Source organism: Ranitomeya variabilis, chromosome 4 (assembly GCF_051348905.1).
Source record: "Ranitomeya variabilis isolate aRanVar5 chromosome 4, aRanVar5.hap1, whole genome shotgun sequence".
Lineage (NCBI taxonomy): Eukaryota > Metazoa > Chordata > Amphibia > Anura > Dendrobatidae > Ranitomeya > Ranitomeya variabilis.
The window spans coordinates 548,291,152-548,310,392 of NC_135235.1; the positions used below are offsets into that span (position 1 = coordinate 548,291,152).

General features: G+C 46.6%; 2 protein-coding genes across 13 annotated transcripts in view; one reads left to right on the forward strand and one right to left on the reverse strand.

The window, feature by feature from the left end:
• LOC143765697 (uncharacterized) overlaps nt 1-19,241 on the reverse strand; it is a 247,057-nt gene that overhangs the window by 85,893 nt on the left and 141,923 nt on the right. For 7 of the 11 annotated variants that reach the window (XM_077252623.1, XM_077252626.1, XM_077252625.1 and 4 more), the window contains one exon: nt 125-190. In XM_077252623.1, coding sequence (XP_077108738.1) covers nt 125-190 — 66 coding nt within the window. Of the gene's footprint in view, nt 1-124; nt 191-7,631; nt 7,689-8,151; nt 8,246-19,241 lie in introns of all 11 variants that reach the window. The other 4 variants (XM_077252628.1, XM_077252632.1, XM_077252630.1 and 1 more) reach the window with 1 other exon arrangement.
• The window catches only part of LOC143765695 (protein kinase C delta type-like), a 90,226-nt gene that overhangs the window by 19,918 nt on the left and 51,067 nt on the right, over nt 1-19,241 (forward strand). The window lies entirely within an intron of this gene.

Sequence of the window (19,241 nt, forward strand, 5' to 3'; positions counted from 1 at the left end):
TGTAGTACATGGGATAGGGCCGACGCCATCAGTGACTGTAACCCAAGTGTGGTCTCCTCCACTAATGTCCCTGCAGGGCACAGATCATGTAGAGGACGCCATATTCCATAGTCACTGTACTTACCCCACAGGAGCTCCACACCGAGCACCATCTCAGGAGCCTCCAGCCCATCACATATGGAAAGGTGACCTGGAGCAAGGGGATGTAAATGGGATAGAATAGATTAGTGCAGCAAGAGATGGATCCGGAGGATAGAGATGGAAAAGGAGGTGTCGTTGGCTGTACAGTGGCAGGATAAAGATGGTGGGAACAGGACGCCACAAGGTAAAGTTATAATAGTAGTAAGCTGAACTGGCAACATGGCCACAAGCCTGAGAGCCAAGGAGTGGCATGTGTCCCCGATAATGGGGCCAGAAAGAACATCAAAGCAAGAAAAAATGCACTGAAATAATATTCAACACAAAACCTTTTCAGGTTAAGAATTTTTCGACTCATAGAAAACCCCTTTACTCATTAAACAGCCTAATAAAAGGGTACTTCCACCATAAATAGTTAATGCCCATCCACAGGATAAGTCATCACTGTCCGATAGGTGCACGCCAATTCCAATGTATAGAGAGATGGCCGTGAATATTAGTGGTCCTCTTCATTGATTTCCATGGGAGTTATGGAAAAAGATGTAAAAGCAGATTAGGGAACAGCCATTCTGAAGAAAGGTGTGGAGTATAAGGCTGTGTGCATTTTTTTCACGGTCTTTCGCTATAAAAACGCGAAAAAAACGCATACATTAAGCATCCTACTTAATAGAATGCAATCCGCATTTTTTGTGCACATGCTGCACTGTTTTCCTGAGTGGAATCGCATTCCAGAAAAAAACGCAGTATGTTCATTAAATTTGCGGAATCGCAGGGATTTCGCACACCTAGGAGTGCATTGATCTGCTTACTTCCCGCATGGGGCTATACCCACTATGCAGGAAGTAAGCAGATCAGGTGCGGTTGGTACCCAGGGTGGAGGAGAGGAGACTTTCCTCCACGGACTGGGCACCATATAATTGTTTAAAAAAAAGAGTTAAAATAGAAAATAGTGATATACTCACCTTCTGATGACACCGGAGTTTTCCCGCCTCTCAGCGGTGCACACTACCGCTCCCGTTCCCAGGGATGCTGTGTGTGAAGGACCTGCGATGACGTCGCGGTCACGTAACAGTGACGTCATCGCAGGTCCTGCACACAAAGCATTTATAGGAACGGAAGCCGCTGAGGAGATCGGGGGCCATCAGAAGGTGAGTATAACCATTTTCTAAATTTTTTTTAAATTATTTTTAACATTATATCTTTTACTATTGATGCTGCATAGGCATAGACTTGACTTTTGCACAATTCAAAGATAAAGCTATCCAGGCATTGCAGGAGCGACAACCCAGCTGTGCAGCGCCTCCCCGGCGTCCCGCTCTCACATACCACCAGGAGGTGGCATCGGATGCCCCAGTCGCCGCCGAGGCTGATGTCCAGAGCCTAGAGGACGACTCCCCTGCAGGACTTCGCCTCCAGATGCAGGAGCTGACCAAGAGCGTCGCTGCCCTGGCCCGGACGGTACAGTCCCTACAGGAGGCCCCCAAGGAGAAGATCCAGCTGGCCTCCAGACCAGAGGATGTCCCTGGGATGCGACAGAGGAGGACTCCGCCGACCCGAGGCCGGAACAACGATCGCTTTCATCAGGACGGACGACCCATTTGCCGCCGCTGCCATCAGGTGGGCCACCTTGCCAGGTACTGTCCTTTAAACGAGCAACCCCTGGGGCAAAGGGCCAACCCCCAGGAGTAGGACGGATAGGCCCACAGCATTGGAGAACCAAGTACATTGGAGGACGACCAGTTCTCCCTGTAGTGGTTGATGGGATCCCCTTGAACGCTTTGCTGGACACCGGTTCTCAGGTGACGACTATACCTTACGTGCTTTATAAACGGTATTGGGAGGACACCGATATTACTCGTGGCCCTGACAATGATTTCACCATAATAGCCAGTAATGGTCAGCCGTTGCCACAGGTGGGGTATAAGGAGGTCACCATCAAGGTGGGGCGGGTGGAGTTGAAAGCCCAAGGGATTGTGATTGTTGATATTGATCGCCGAGAATGTAATCCCATGATGACCCTTGGTACTAATGTTATAGAAAATTGTCTTGCAGAAGTTATTGTTTTGTTGCAACAGGTGGCAGAAACCGCTGGCCACAGTGAACAACGTGCCCTGCAAAAAGAAATCAGAGCCCTGATGCAGAGACAGCAGGTAGAGCTGACTGGTGGTGAGATTGGTCGTGTCACTGTGAGTGATTCAACCCCCATCGCGATACCCCCCAGGAGCGAAATGTTAATATGGGGTCGGGCAGCCATAGGCCTCAGGGGAAAGGACTACCAGGCCTTGGTAGAACCCGTATATTTAGACAATAGGCCTACTATTCTGGCGGGGGAGAGTGCCCGTACGTGTCCTCAATTGTGGGGAGGAAGAGGTTCAGCTCGCCAAGTATGCCACGCTCGCCAAATTGTTCACTGTTAATAATAGTGTGATACAGACACCTGAACCCTTGGTCCCGTCAAACGTGGCGGAGGACAACGGTTCTGCAGAGCACTCGAAAGACTGGTGTCGGGAATTGCATGTGGGCACTGACTCTACCCCATCCCATCAAAAACAGGGGGCCTACAGGGTGGTACACGAGTACGAGCAGGTATTTAGCAAACACCCCTTAGATTTTGGGCAGGTGAAAGGGATCCAACATCATATCCCCACGGGAGATCACCGACCCATAAAAGAGAGATATCGCCCTGTACCCCCAGCTCATTACCAGTGTGCCAAGGACATGTTGCGGGAAATGAAGGAGGCTGGGGTGGTGAGAGACAGTTGTAGCCCCTGGGCAGCTCCGTTAGTCCTTGTTAAAAAGAAAGATGGTACAATGAGGATGTGTGTTGATTACCGGCAGTTGAATCGCATTACACATAAGGACGCATACCCACTGCCCAGGATAGAGGAGTCTCTGGCTGCCTTAAAATCTGCTAACTATTTCTCTACCTTAGATCTCACCAGTGGGTACTGGCAGGTTCCTGTAGCGGAGGCGGACAAAGAGAAGACGGCCTTCACGACACCAATGGGTCTCTGCGAATTCAATTACATGCCCTTCGGATTGTGCAATGCTCCCGGGACGTTCCAGAGGATGATGGAGTGCTGCCTGGGACACATGAACTTCGAAACCGTGCTGCTGTATTTGGATGATGTCATTGTCTTCTCTAAGACCTACGAAGACCATCTGAAGCACCTGGCCGAGGTGTTTGAAGCCCTGTCCAACTTTGGCTTAAAGGTGAAACCGTCCAAGTGTCATCTGCTGAAACCTAAAGTGCAGTACCTGGGCCATGTGGTGAGCGCTGAAGGAGTGGCCCCAGACCCCGACAAGGTCACAGTGATCAAGGACTGGCCAAAGCCCAGTGACCTCCACGAAGTCCGGCAGTTCCTCGGGCTGGTAGGCTATTACCGGAGGTTCATTAAAGACTTCACCAAGAAGGCCGCACCCTTGCAAAACCTGTTGGTGGGCCAACCAAAGAAGACCAAGGGGAGGAACACCCCCTTTGATTGGAACGAGGAGCTGGAGGAATCCTTCACTTGTTTGAAGTCGGCACTGACGGGAGAAGAGGTACTGGCTTACCCCGAATACGACCAACCGTTTGTGCTGTACACAGATGCCAGCAATGTGGGATTAGGAGCCGTGCTGTCCCAGGTCCAGAAAGGCAAAGAAAGGGTGATCGCTTACGGCAGCAGGAAACTCCGCCCCACGGAAAGGAACCCTGACAACTACAGTTCCTTTAAGCTGGAATTCCTTGCCATCGTCTGGGCAGTGACAGAGAGGTTCAAACACTACCTGGCCTCCGCAAAATTCACCGTCTTCACGGATAACAATCCGCTAACGCATCTGGATACTGCCAAACTCGGGGCCTTGGAACAGCGGTGGATGGCTCGGCTGTCAAACTACGATTTCACCATCAAGTACCGGGCAGGACACAAGAATGCCGATGCCTTGTCCCGAATGCCCAATTTGCCAGAGACGGGAGAAGACCCGGAGGCACTTGAAGAGGTGGAGCTGCCTGCATTCCATCGCCCCAAAGCCACTCAGAACTCTCATCATGTGAAGAACAGGCACGGGAACCAACCGGATGCCACGCTGAATCCCCTGCCCCATCACGGGTGGGCGGAAACCCAGGATGGTGACCCCGCGGTCCGTCGGGTGAAAGAGCTCTTGACGCAGGCAGGGTTGCATCCCGGCCCAGATGATCCACAGGAAACCCAACAGCTGTGGAAGGGGAAAAGCAAATTGTTTATCCACGATGGCAAGCTGTGCAGGAGGAGCATCGACCCACGTACTCATGAATTGGTGTGGCAGATAGTGGTGCCAAGGCGAGATGCGCCCATGGTTCTGGGAGCCTACCACGATGGAGCCGGACACTTCGGATGGAGGAAGCTAGAGAGGCTACTCCGAGGGAGGTTCTATTGGATTAGCATGAAGAGAGCCATTGAGAAGTGGTGTCGGGAGTGCGGTCCATGTAGCCTGCGCAGGAAGGACCGTGGCAGCCAACGGGCTCCCCTGCAGCCTATCATCACCAAACGGCCGCTCGAACTGGTCGCGCTGGATCATGTGAAGTTGACACCTAGCCGGTCCGGCTATATCTACGCTCTTACCATCGTAGATTACTACTCCAGATTTCTGGTGGTTGTACCTGTCAAGGATCTAACGGCCAGGACTGCCGCCAAGGCCTTCCAGCAGTACTTTTGTAGGCCCCATTGCTACCCGGAGAAGGTACTGACTGATCAGGGACCAGCATTCGAAGCAGAAGTGTTCCAAGAGTTCTGCCAACTGTACGGGTGTAAGAAGATCCGAACCACGCCGTACCATCCTCAAACCAATGGGATGTGCGAAAAGATGAACCAGGTGGTGATCGACTTATTGAAGACCTTGCCCGTAGAGGAACGGAACCTGTGGCCGACAAAGTTGCCTGACTTGGTGGATATCTACAATCACATCCCAGTAAATTCCACCAACTGTACTCCAGCGTACCTAATGAGGGGAAGGCCTAGCCAGTTACCTGTTGATCTGGACATGGGGGTCCTAGTCCCCGAAGATACCTCGCCGGATGCAGATTGGGATGCAGAAAGGCAGCGAAGGTACCGCAAAGTACAGGAGTGCGTGGAAAGAAGTCTCGCCCAGGCTAGGCAAAAACAAGAAAGGGACTACAACCAGCACCCTCCTGCGATTCCCCTGTCACCTGGTGAGCAAGTACTTAAACGAAAGAGGAGACTACACAAGCTCGATGACCAATGGGAGGCAGAACCGTATACCATCCTGCCATCCGATTTCGACAACACAAAGGTCTGTCTCATCAGCAAGGACAGAGGGGAGACCTCGACAGCGGTATCCAGGGATCACCTTAAGGTCTGCCCCGATAAGTTGAGAGAGAGGGACACGGCCCCAGGAATCTCCCCGCCGGTGGAAAAGGAGAAGATGATCCATACCGTCCTTGGTGACTTTCCTCAGTCCTGGACTCAGATAAATCAGGCCATCGTGGTACCTGTTCTAACATTTCAACAGCCGGACCCACCAGAAACAATGGTGGTACCAGATCATCCGGCCCCGCAACCTCAACAAGCCCTACCTGAAGATGCCATGCCAACCGTTGAACCGGCAAATCCTCCCTCTGCTATCGGTGAGCCTGCCGTACCTACTGTTGCCAGCAGCAGCAGCCCTGAGAGCTTCAGCCTGCCAGTGCTACCCAGACTCACTGAAAGTGTAGCTAGAAGGCAGTACACTACACCAGGGGTAGCAAGTATAGTGGGCCCTGTTAGGCCAGTAGCAACCCCTGTGCTGCGAAGGTCCACACGCACCACTCAGAATCAAATTCCCCTCCGCTACAAAACTTAGAGATTCTAATAAGGGCTGTTATTTAGTTGAAAATGTTTGTGTATATATCTTTTGTTACAGGTTTTAAAATGGACAATAGAGTAATGGACGGTGAATTGCTCCAAAAACTTCTAAAAGGGGACCCCTTTGTTTACCCGGGGTCCCCGCTGTTTCAACCACTGAACTGAGAGTCATAAACTGTGCATGACCTAACTTTCGCAACGTTCAAGAGTCCTCACCTCCCATAAAGGGAAGCACTGTTATGTGTAATTGTTTATGCTATTTCAAAATTTTGTGTGTTTTCTGTTAACATGTATTGTTGTTCTTGTTTTCCCAGTCCGGGAGTACTGGATTTAACCGGGGGGAGTGCAGCGCCCCAGAGTCCTGGTCGTTGCAGTACTGTGGCTCCGCCACTATGGGGAGCTATGGTACGCCTGATGGCACTAAGGGAGTTTCTCTGACCAGGTAACACTCACACTACACTTCACACTCCGGCCACCAGGGGGGGTGGTCCTATCTAGTAGGCCACTCCTCACACTCTGGTAAAACTGGGGGTTGGACAGGAAGACAGTGAGAAGTAGCTGGGAAGAGCTAGTGAGAGGACCTGTCAGGGATGGGATCCTGGCAGACTCCTCAGAGCAGAACTAACCAGTGCACAACGGGAATACAGTAAAGAGGAACTAGGACCAGAAGGAGTCGTGCTGTTAGACCGAGGCAACATCCTTCTGAGGCGCAAACAGTCGGTGGCCGGAACGCCGAGCAAGTAAGAGACTCTAAGTACTACTGCAAACCACGGCCGGACAGCCAATTATAGGTTGGCTGTCTCACTTAACACCTAAGCAGACAACGGAGGCAGCTGTGGGAGAGGGGCGACTCTAGGGTCCCGGAAGAACTCCAGAACTACCCCGTCATACGGGTGCGTCCTACCATATCATCTGGGGGACGGAGAGAACGAACATCAGAGACAGACAGAAACAGTTGTGAGGACTATCCCGGGAGCTCAGCAGGGAAGGACTACAACACACAGCGCTAGAAGGTAGACACTGATTCCCACCTGTAAAGGAAACTCCTGATGTGCCTTTGGACCGGCCGGTCTCTGACAGCCCTGTTGACAGCGCTCTGGACTGAGGACTCTAAAACCTTCAGTAAAGAGGTAAAGAGACTACAACCTGGTGTCCTCGTTATTTACTACGACCTACACTACACCGCAACATCATCCCATACCTCCACCTTTATTGTACGCCCCACAGCAGGGTTACGGACCGGGTCTAGCCACCGTGACAATCCCAGAGCAGAGACTCAGAGGCCCGGTACCGGGTACCCCTTGGCCCTGCGGCAGTGGGGGTGCTACAGATACAGTAAACGGGCTATCAAAAAGGCCTACAATAGGGCAAAATCTGCCCCTCGTGAGTCTCTGGTCTATGATCAGATATCCAGCCGGTCTAGGCAGTCTGATAGACAAATACGTTTTGTGACCAACTTCAATTCTCAGGCGCATAAAATTCGTGAAGCTCTATCTAAATCCTGGCCAATTCTTAGGGTAGATAAAACTATTTCTAAAATTCTACCAGATCGTCCTCTCATCTCTTTTAGGCGTGCTAGGAACCTTAAAGATCATCTGACGAGGAGTCACTATGAGGGGATACCCAGGGTTACTTTCCTCGATAGTGCCCCCTCTCGTCTTGGTTCCTCACCTTGTGGCCACTGCGTGGCGTGCTCTAATATGGATCGGACCCAGGTTTTTTCCGACTCTAGTGGAGAAAAAACATTTGACATTAAAAAGATGATAAATTGTACAACACGCTGGGTTATTTATTATGCCACATGCCCGTGTGGCCTAATATATATAGGTCTTACATCACGTTTTTTTAAAATCCGTATACGTGAGCATGTACGTGGAATTGAGGCGGCTGCCGATCCCACAATAGATATTACAAAACTAACCACACTCCCTAGACATTTTAGGGAACATCACGGATGTGATGGTAAACTAATTAGGTTTAGAGGTATTGACAGCCTGGATATTGGTATTAGGGGTGGCAAACTAACAAATAGGCTTGCACGCCTAGAGGCGAAATGGATTTGGACCTTGCAGACACTTCACCCCCTTGGCCTTAATGAGCATTTAAGCTTTGTCCCATTTTTGTGATCATCTGACTGTCGAGCGCTCTTGCTGATAGCATATTCTTACCCAACGCCTTTTAACCTTTTTACCTGTTTTTTTTAGTTTTAGTGTATTTAGGCTAGTCTTCTGGCTATTTCTGTGATGTCCTTTCCATCCATGCTGCATACTTTTGGAGAAGGTCATCTGTGAAGGTTGAAGATAAAAGAAAAAGAAAAAAGAGTAAAGAGTTTGAATAGAAGTGGAAAATTGTCTCACTACTACCATCCAATGGATATTCTCTGCGTGGCACTCAAACTATGAAGATTCTTTGAGAGTTATCACTGCATTATCTCCATACATGGACTTATTATACGGTTTTCTCTCCTCTCTATGCTTTACCATGGACATATGTCTTGTACTAAGGAGAACACTATACAGGTCCTTCTCAAAAAATTAGCATATAGTGTTAAATTTCATTATTTACCATAATGTAATGATTACAATTAAACTTTCATATATTATAGATTCACTATCCACCAACTGAAATTTGTCAGGTCTTTTATTGTTTTAATACTGATGATTTTGGCCTACAACTCCTGATAACCCAAAAAACCTGTCTCAATAAATTAGCATATCAAGAAAAGGTTCTCTAAACGACCTATTACCCTAATCTTCTGAATCAACTAATTAACTCTAAACACATGCAAAAGATACCTGAGGCTTTTAAAAACTCCCTGCCTGGTTCATTACTCAAAACCCCCATCATGGGTAAGACTAGCGACCTGACAGATGTCAAGAAGGCCATCATTGACACCCTCAAGCAAGAGGGTAAGACCCAGAAAGAAATTTCTCAACAAATAGGCTGTTCCCAGAGTGCTGTATCAAGGCACCTCAATGGTAAGTCTGTTGGAAGGAAACAATGTGGCAGAAAATGCTGTACAACGAGAAGAGGTGACCGGACCCTGAGGAAGATTGTGGAGAAGGACCGATTCCAGACCTTGGGGAACCTGAGGAAGCAGTGGACTGAGTCTGGTGTGGAAACATCCAGAGCCACCGTGCACAGGCGTGTGCAGGAAATGGGCTAGAGGTGCCGCATTCCCCAGGTAAAGCCACTTTTGAACCATAAACAGCGGCAGAAGCGCCTGACCTGGGCTACAGAGAAGCAGCACTGGACTGTTGCTAAGTGGTCCCAAGTACTTTTTTCTGATGAAAGCAAATTTTGCATGTCATTCGGAAATCAAGGTGCCAGAGTCTGGAGGAAGACTGGGGAGAAGGAAATGCCTGAAGTCCAGTGTCAAGTACCCACAGTCAGTGATGGTGTGGGGTGCCATGTCAGCTGCTGGTGTTGGTCCACTGTGTTTCATCAAGGGCAGGGTCAGTGCAGCTAGCTATCAGGAGATTTTGGAGCACTTCATGCTTCCCTCGGCTGAAATGCTTTATGGAGATGAAGATTTCATTTTTCAGCACGACCTGGCACCTGCTCACAGTGCCAAAACCACTGGTAAATGGTTTACTGACCATGGTATTACTGTGCTCAATTGGCCTGCCAACTCTCCTGACCTGAACCCCATAGAGAATCTGTGGGATATTGTGAAGAGAAAGTTGAGAGACGCAAGACCCAACACTCTGGATGAGCTTAAGGCCGCTATTGAAGCATCCTGGGCCTCCATAACATCTCAGCAGTGTCACAGGCTGATTGCCTCCATGCCACGCCGCATTGAAGCAGTCATTTCTGCCAAAGGATTCCCGACCAAGTATTGAGTGCATAACTGAACATTATTATTTGATGGTTTTTTTGTTTGTTATTAAAAAACACTTTTATTTGATTGGACGGGTGAAATATGCTAATTTATTGAGACAGGTTTTTTGGGTTATCAGGAGTTGTAGGCCAAAATCATCAGTATTAAAACAATAAAAGACCTGACAAATTTCAGTTGGTGGATAATGAATCTATAATATATGAAAGTTTAATTGTAATCATTACATTATGGTAAATAATGAAATTTAACACTATATGCTAATTTTTTGAGAAGGACCTGTATATGGCCGATTGCAATATAACATGTACCCACATGATATAAAATAACTTTTTGTCATTCAATAATTTCTCTATTTAATAATTTATTATTGCTTCTAGTCTATGTATGTGAATATTAACTCCCCATACCTTGAGAATTGCCGTTAGTCTTATTGCACTATTTATTATGGATCGCCGCGTCATTTTCCCTCTTTCCTCCTCCCCTTCACTTTCTAGGCTGTTCCCGTACTTGACGTTGTTTTGCGCATGCGCCCGCCGGCTGTTTGGTTGGTGAATGGCGACCCAGCGTTTATTGTGGGCGGATCACGTGGGGCCCCACGTGTACCGGCCCACATGACCTGGATGACGCCATCTCCTTCTATTGCACCGGCGGTTGCTATGACACGCACGGTCACTTCCGGGTTATGGCCGGCATTTATTTCCGGGTTCTGGCCTATTTATACAGCACATTTTCTACCTTGCACTATGCGCCCCCTGACGAAGGGTTTCCGAAACGCGCGTCGGGGCGGACACCGGGATCCTGCATCTGCTCAGCACCATACCTTGGGGTGATGTATTAATTGATTATTTCTATTGCCTACTGAAGTCTCGGTCTATATTTATGCTATACTAGCTTATATGGCTTATTGTGACACTGTTCTTTATGGGACTTAGTAATTTTCCAAATGCACGTAGGATAGCTGCGGAGACACCATCACGTGTTTCTCAACGCAAGCAGTGAATAGCCAAGCCTTTCCCCGGGAAGGAACAACCACGGGAAGGGCAGCATCCAATAAAGGAAAGCATCCAATAAAGGAAAACCACCTATGCCAAGCATGGTATCCATCCACAGACAGCTGTTTCGGGGTGTTTGCCCCTCATCAGTGTGGAGTAGGAATCTGGCTATTAGGAGCAGTGCCTAGTAAAAGGCTGTAAAGGCACAGATGATTGGCCTCGGGGAGACCAAAACATCCAACACCGCGGAGACACCATCACGTGTTTCTCAACGCAGTGATCCAGAACACTGCCCCCATCCCTTATGGGAAATATGCAAATGCACGTAGGATAGCTGCGGAGACACCATCACGTGTTTCTCAACGCAAGCAGTGAATAGCCAGGCCTTTCCCCATGCTTGGCATAGGTGGTTTTCCTTTATTGGATGCTTTCCTTTATTGGATGCTGCCCTTCCCGTAGTTGTTCCTTCCCGGGGAAAGGCCTGGCTATTCACTGCTTGCGTTGAGAAACACGTGATGGTGTCTCCGCAGCTATCCTACGTGCATTTGCATATTTCGCATAAGGGATGGGGGCAGTGTTCTGGATCACTGCGTTGAGAAACACGTGATGGTGTCTCCGCGGTGTTGGATGTTTTGGTCTCCCCGAGGCCAATCATCTGTGCCTTTAGTAATTTTCCAGGCAGGCTATTGAGAAACTGGCCATGTAACCCTACTGGTTTTGTAAAATTTGACCCTTAATGCCGACTGCTATACCAATATTTTCTTGCTATGGGTCAGCAGCTGTCTTTTCTCGGTGTCCTATGTGTATCACTTGTTTTTAGTCATTTGTTGGGTGACTGTGTTGTCACCATTGCCTCCCTACCTTGCACTTTAATAAAGCAATTTTAGTAAAAGACATAAGGTTATCTCTTTGGATTTATTTCCTCCCCCCCGAAAGAATAAGAGACTGCAGGGGGCGTGGCTTAACACAAGGGGGCGTGTCAGGATTCCGTGCTGGACAGCGGGGCAAAGCATCAAAACCGGGACAGTCCCGCACAATGAGGAACAGTAGGGAGCTATGAGGGGGAGACTGGAGAGGGGCCCCTAATACTGCGCGGCAGTACACTTGTGCCTCACCTCGTCAGCCCATCACAGACTCCGCTTTATGTGCACTCCTGTGATTGGCTGACACTTGATGATGTACAGGTGTCTGCCTTGCCATGTAGTCACACCAGGCCCTAGTGGACAGGTTCATGGTGGACGCTTATTTTGTGGACTTCCTGAGCCGCTCCTGTAGCCTCAGTAAATACCTCATGTCTTCGCTGAGAGAAAACATCATTATGTCCAGCAGGAGGCGCCATCACAGATTGCAGTTGCTGCTGCTTGTGAGACTGGACTTGTGAGAACTCTGCAGCAGTATGGGGCACAGGAAGGTGCCAGCTCCCCAGTACACAGGCTCCCCAGTACACAGGCTCCCCACCTCCAGGAGAGCAGGGCCCCTGCTCCACAGCTGCTGTGTATAAGTCGTGTCCCGTCCTCTCTGGCCATCACTAGACAGGCAGTCGGGACAGAGGGAGAGGGAGGACGGACATGGCAGCTGTGTGCAGAGGAGGTGACAGGAAGCTGCTCAGCTCTCACCCCAATATCCTGCTGACCACTCATGACTGCTGTACTGGGGGCGGCAGGTGTGTGAAGACCCCGACTGCTTCTGAAGACCGACGACAGCAAAGGTAAGTGTCTGTATACAGTATATAGTGTATGTAACAGTATATAGAGTATATACTAGTATGAATATAGTATATAGTGTACATGACGGGACGTACTAAAGAATGAAGAAAAGGAATGAACATAACTTATAGGTCAAAAGACATGAAGAGGTAATATAGATTTCTTATGCATCTTGGATATGAAATGAACATGATTTATATGTAGACAATTAGGAAATCAACACAGATCCCATATACACGGGTGTATATTATATTCCCTGTGCTTTATAGGTGGGGGATGAACATGAAATATATGTAGATAATAGAGAAGTGAACACATTCCCCATATATACAGGTGTATATTACAGTCCATGAGCTTTATAGGTGGGGAATGAACATGAAATATATGTAGATAATAGAGAAATGAACACATTCCCCATATATACAGGTGCATATTACATTCCATGAGCTTTATAGGTGGGGAATGAACATGAAATATATGTAGATAATAGAGAAGTGAACACATTCCCCATATATACAGGTGTATATTACAGTCCATGAGCTTTATAAGGTGGGGCAGCACGGTGGCTCAGTGGATAGCAGCGCTTGCAGTCCTGGGTTCTAATCCCACCTTGGACAACATCTGCAAGGAGTTTGTGTGTTCTCCCCGTGTTTGTGTGGGTTTCCTCCGGGTCCTCCGGTTTCCTCCCACATTCCAAAGACCTACTGATAGGGAATCTATATTGTGAGCCCCATCGGGGACAGTGATGATAATGTGTGCAAACTAAAGCGCTGTGGAATATGTTAGTGCTGTATAAAAATAATTTATATGGGGAATGTGTTCATTCTCCTATTATCTACATATATTTTATGCTCATCCCCCACCTATAAAGCTCAGGGAATATAATATACACCTGTTTATATGGGGAATGTGTTGATTTTCTAATTGTCTACATATAAATCATGTTCATTTCATGCTGTATCTAAGATCCATAAGAAATCTATAATACCTCTTCATCTCTTTGGACCTATAAGTTATTATGTTCATTCTTTTTCTTTATTCCTTTTCTTAATTCTTTTTAGTGAGTCCCGAGGGAAGAGTGATGTGATGGCCGGTGTTCACATGGGTCAGATACCTGCCAGAACTTAGAAGGAAGGAGAAGTGTCAGATTCACTGACTGCTAGGAGGCTGTTCTCTGCCGCTATCAGAGGTAGTGAAGAGGCAAAAGGAGTGGTGACAGCTGGAGATCTGGCCAGTAATGGTATGTGCACGCGTAGAATGGTCCACTACGGATTTTTCCGCAGCGGATTTGATAAATCCGCAGGGCAAAAACACTGCGTTTTTCCTGCGGATTTATCGCGGTTTTTGTGCGGATTCCACTGCGGTTTTACACCTGCGGTTTTCTATTATGGAGCAGGTGTAAAACCGCTGCGGATTCCGCACAAAGAATTGACATGCTGCGGAATGTAAACCACTGCGTTTCCGTGCATTTTTTTCCCGCAGCATGTGCACTGCGGATTGCGTTTCCCATAGGTTTACATTGTACTGTAAACTCATGGGAAACCGCTGCGGACCCGCAGCAAAATCCGCAGCGTGTGAACATAGCAAAAGTGCTGAAGGAGGACTGAAGATGGGAGAATGCACCTGCCAGAGCGACATCATATGTAAGTAATAAAATGTGTGCAGACTTACTGTCATCTATGTGTATTACATACTTCTGTGCACCTGTTTGTAAAAATATAATATAGGTATATATATATATATATATATATATATATAAAATATATAAAGCTGAATGTGTGTGTGTGTATGTATGTATGTGTGTGTGTGTATGTCCGGGATTGGCATCTGCACCGTCGCAGCTACAGTCACAAAATTTTGCACAGTCACACGTCTGGACCCCGAGAGCGTCATAGGCTATGTTGTGAGGCAAAATTTTAACCCCGCGCATTCCAATTCACCAAACAATTTTGCCCCTATCTACATAATGGGGAAAAAGTGAAAGGAAAAGTGTTGGAGGCAAATTGACAGCTGCCAGATGTGAACAAGGGGGACTTAAAGAATGAGAGCGATGGCACAATAGAGTATATACCGTACAGTTGCTAAGGTGGGGCCCCGACATGGGATAATCACCACACCACCACGGGGATATGAACACACACACAAAATGCGCCACACACTACCACGTGCTTGAACACATATCACCCTCCCTCAGCACACACTTCACCACACATACACCAACCCCGCCACATAAAAGTCGAAACACAAAAGTCGCCGCTCAAAACTCGCCACGCGCAAAACTCGCCACATGCAAAACTAGGCTCACGCAAAACTCGCCACATGTGCAAAACTCACCTCATGGAAAAGTCGCCACACGCAAAACTTGCACACGCGGAAAAATTGCCACATGCACAAAAGTTGCAACACATGCAAAAGTTGCCTCACACAAAACTTGCACATACTCAAAATGCACCACACATAAAACTCGCCATGCGCAAAACTTGCTGCACACAAATTGCTACACTAACCTGTCACATGCAACTCGACACAAAAAGTTGCTACACGCATGTCGCCACACAAAACTCATCTCACAAAAGGCTCTACATGCATGTCGCCACGCGCAACTCGACACATGAAACTCGCCCTAAAACACACACACAAGTCTGGTATTATCCTTCAAAAATAAAAATCTGATTAATAAGCAGACAAACTACAAGAGCAACAAATGTACCATATAGGAAATACGGCAGCTGTCAGTCACATGACCTGTCTATTATGTGTATGTGTGAGCTAATATATACTGCCAGGGGGGAGGGCTTCCTGTTGGCTGGGGATTTATCATGCTGCCAATTTAGCTTACAAATACTGAGGTAAAAATACTGACCAAATAACGTGTGAACGAGGTCTAATACAGGAGGAGATGACACACAGATATATACTATATACAGGAGGAGATGACACACTGGTATATACTATATACAGGGGAGATGACATACAGGTACATACTATATACAGGGGAGATGACACAGGTATATACTATATACAGGGGAGATGACACAGGTATATACTATATACAGGGGAGATGATACACAGGTATATGCTATATACAGGGGAGATGACACACGTATATGCTATATACAGGGGAGATCACATACAGGTATATACTATATACAGGAGATGACATACAGGTGTATACTATATATAAAAGAGAGATGACAAACATGTATGTACTGAGGGGAAAATGAGAGGTGTGAGGTGAAAATGAGGGGTGTGAGGTGAAAATGAAAAGGTGTGAGTGCAAAATGAGAGGAGGGAAAATAGTGGAGTGATCGGAAAATGACAGATGCGAGGTCGAAATGACAAGTGTTAGGGGGGAATGAGAGGAGTGAGGGGGAAAATGAGAGGCGTGATGGGAAAATAAGAGAAGTGCTATAACTAACCACAGATATTTACTATGCCCAGGCAACGCCGGGCTCTTCAGCTAACAAATATATATATATATATATATATATATATATATATATATATATATATATATATATATATGTGTGTATGTGTGTGTATATATATTATATATATATATATATATATATATATATATATATATATATATATATATATATATTATACACAGTACAGACCAAAAGTTTGGACACACCCTCTCATTTAAAGATTTTTCTGTATTTTCATGACTATGAAAATTGTAAATTCACACTGAAGGCATCAAAACTATGAATTAACACATGTGGAATTATATACTTAACAAAAAAGTGTGAAACAGCTGAAAATATGTCTTATATTCTAGGTTCTTCAAAGTAGCCACCTTTTGCTTTGATGACTGCTTTGCACACTCTTGGCATTCTCTTGATGAGCTTCAAGAGGTAGTCCCCGGGAATGGTTTTCACTTCACAGGTGTGCCCTGTCAGGTTTAATAAGTGGGATTTCTTGCCTTATAAATGGTGTTGGGACCATCAGTTGTGTTGTGCAGAAGTCTGGTGGATACATAGCTGATAGTCCTACCGAATAGACTGTTAGAATTTGTATTATGGCAAGAAAAAAGCAGCTAAGTAAAGAAAAATGAGTGGCCATCATTACTTTAAGAAGTGAAGGTCAGTCAGTCCGAAAAATTGGGAAAACTTTGAAAATGTCCCCAAGTGCAGTGGCAAAAAGCCCACGCCATTTCTTTTTGGTCATTTTTTTAAAAATTAAACAGATATTGCATTTAAGGCCTGGGGTCACACTAGCGAGAAACTCGCATGAGTCTCGCACCTCAATACCCGGCACTGCCGCTGGCACTCGGGACCGGAGTGTGGGGCTGCAGACCCGTTGAAGCGCAAGCACTGCGCGAAACGGTCGTCGTCTCCTCCTGCTCGCCCGAGCTCCACTCCTCTTCCCCCTGCCATGAAGTTTTATCCATGAAGATTGAATAAAGCTGTTTTTTTTAGATCGGTGAGTGCATTCCGCTTTTTCTTCTTTTCATTCTATGGAACACATCTATTTTTCTATGGAGTTGCACCCGGAATCTTAGGTGTGGCTGTTCTGGACAAAGATGACTTATAAATACCAGCTTTTATTCTATTAATAAGTTTTGGGCAGTGCCTTTCACCTTTGTCTTCGTTTCTGAAAACCATAAGTAAGACGTTGGGTGAGAAGGAGACAACTGTTGTTAGTGCAATAGTAAGAAGATGGAAGAAATACAAATTACTTTCAGTCGACATCAATCTGGGGCACCATGCAAAATCTCACCACATGGGGTATCCTTGATCATGAGGAAGGTGAGAGGTCAGCCTAAAACTACACAGGGGGAACTTGTTAATGATCTCAAGACAGCTGGGCCCACAGTCACCAAGAAAACCACTGGTAACACATTACGCCGTAAAGGTTTTAAATCCTGCAGTGCTTGCATGGTCCCTCTGCTCAAAATGGCACATGTGCAGGCCCGTCTGAAGTTTGCCAATGAACACCTGGATGATTCTGAAAGTGATTGGGAGAAGGTGCTGTGGTCAGATGAGACAAAAATTTAAGTCTTTAGCATTAACTCGACTCGCCATGTTTGGAGGAAGAGAAATGCCTATGACCCAAAGAACACTGTCCCCACTGTCAAGCATGGAGGTGGAAACATTATGCTTTGGGGTGTTTCTTCTCTGCTAAGGGCACAGGACTACTTCACCGCATCAATGGGAGAATGGATAGAGCAATGTACAGTAAAATCCTGAGTGACAACCTCCTTCCCCCAGCCAGGACATTAAGGCTATGTGCACACTTTGCGGATTCCACTGCAGAATTTTCCGCAGCGGAATTCCAAAATCCGCAGTGAAAACCCGCTGCGGGTTTTACTGCGGATTTATCGCAGTTTTTACTGCGGTTTCTTCTGCGGATTTTCATCTGCAGTTTCCTATTGGAGCAGGTGAAAATCCGCAGAAAAGAAGTGACATGCTGCGGAATGGTTTCCGGGCGTTTTTTTCCGCAGCATGTGCACAGCGTTTTTTGTTTCCCATAGGTTTACATTGTACTGTAAACTCATGGGAAACTGCTGCGGATCCGCAGCGGTCAAATCCGCTGCGGATCCGCAGTGGAATCCGCAAAGTGTGCACATAGCCTAAATATGGGTTGTGGCTGGGTCTGCCAGCTAGACTATGACCAAAAACATACAGCCAAGGTAACAAAGGAGTGGCTGAAAAAGAAGCACATTAAGGTCATGGAGTGGCATAGCCAGACTCAGGACTTTAATCCCATAGAAAAGTTATGGAGGGAGTTGAAGCTCCAAGTTGCCCACCGACAGCCTCAAAATCGTACTGATTTAAAGATGATCTGCAAAGAGGAGTGGAACAAAATTCCTCCTGACATGTGCGCAAACCTCATCATCAACTACAAAAAATGTCTGACTGCTGTGCTTGCCAACAAGGGTTTTGCCACCAAGTATTAAGTCTTGGTTGCCAGAGGGATCAAATACTTATTTCTTACTGCAAAATGAAAATACATTTATATAATTTCTAAAATGTGATTTTCGGGATTTTATTTTTGATACTCTATCTCTCAATGTTAAAATTAACCTACCCTTAAAATTATAGACTGTTCATGTCTTTGTCAGTAGGCAAACTTACAAAATCAGCAAGGGATCAAATACTTATTTCCCCCACTGTATGTTAGGGGGTTGGTGTGTAAGCAACTGTATGGTTCTCCATCCCTAGTCTGATAGAGTGTCCCATTTCCCATACCCTGTGTACTGTTATTAGTGCTCGCTTCCTGTGACTGCTTCGGCGGTGTCCGTATCCTGATATCGCGTCTGCAGTATCGGTTCCCTCCCGTCTCTTATTACGTAACATCCTCTCTATTTTTGTATGGTGCAGTCCTTTATTATGTAGCATCCTGTTATGTGGAGCGCCGTCCTTTATTACACAGTATCATCTCTTGTCATCTACAGGACCGTCCCTTACATTGAGTATTCTCATCATTTTTGTTATTCACAGCGCCCTCTCTTTATTGCATAGTGTCCTCTCCTGTAAAATGTAAAATGACAGCTGATGGAGCAGCATCTGATCAGAAGACCAGTCCATCAGCCGCATCCATCACAAAAGAAGCTTTCCCATTCTCCATCAGCCATCATTTCAGTTTATATCTAACAAGAATGGACGATATGTAATAAAGAAAAGGGAGGTATAAATAACAAAAATAACGAGAATCTGATCTGTAAGGGACAGTGCTGGATGTAACAAGAGGGAACTATGTGATAAGGGACGGCACTATACATAAAGAGAGTGTA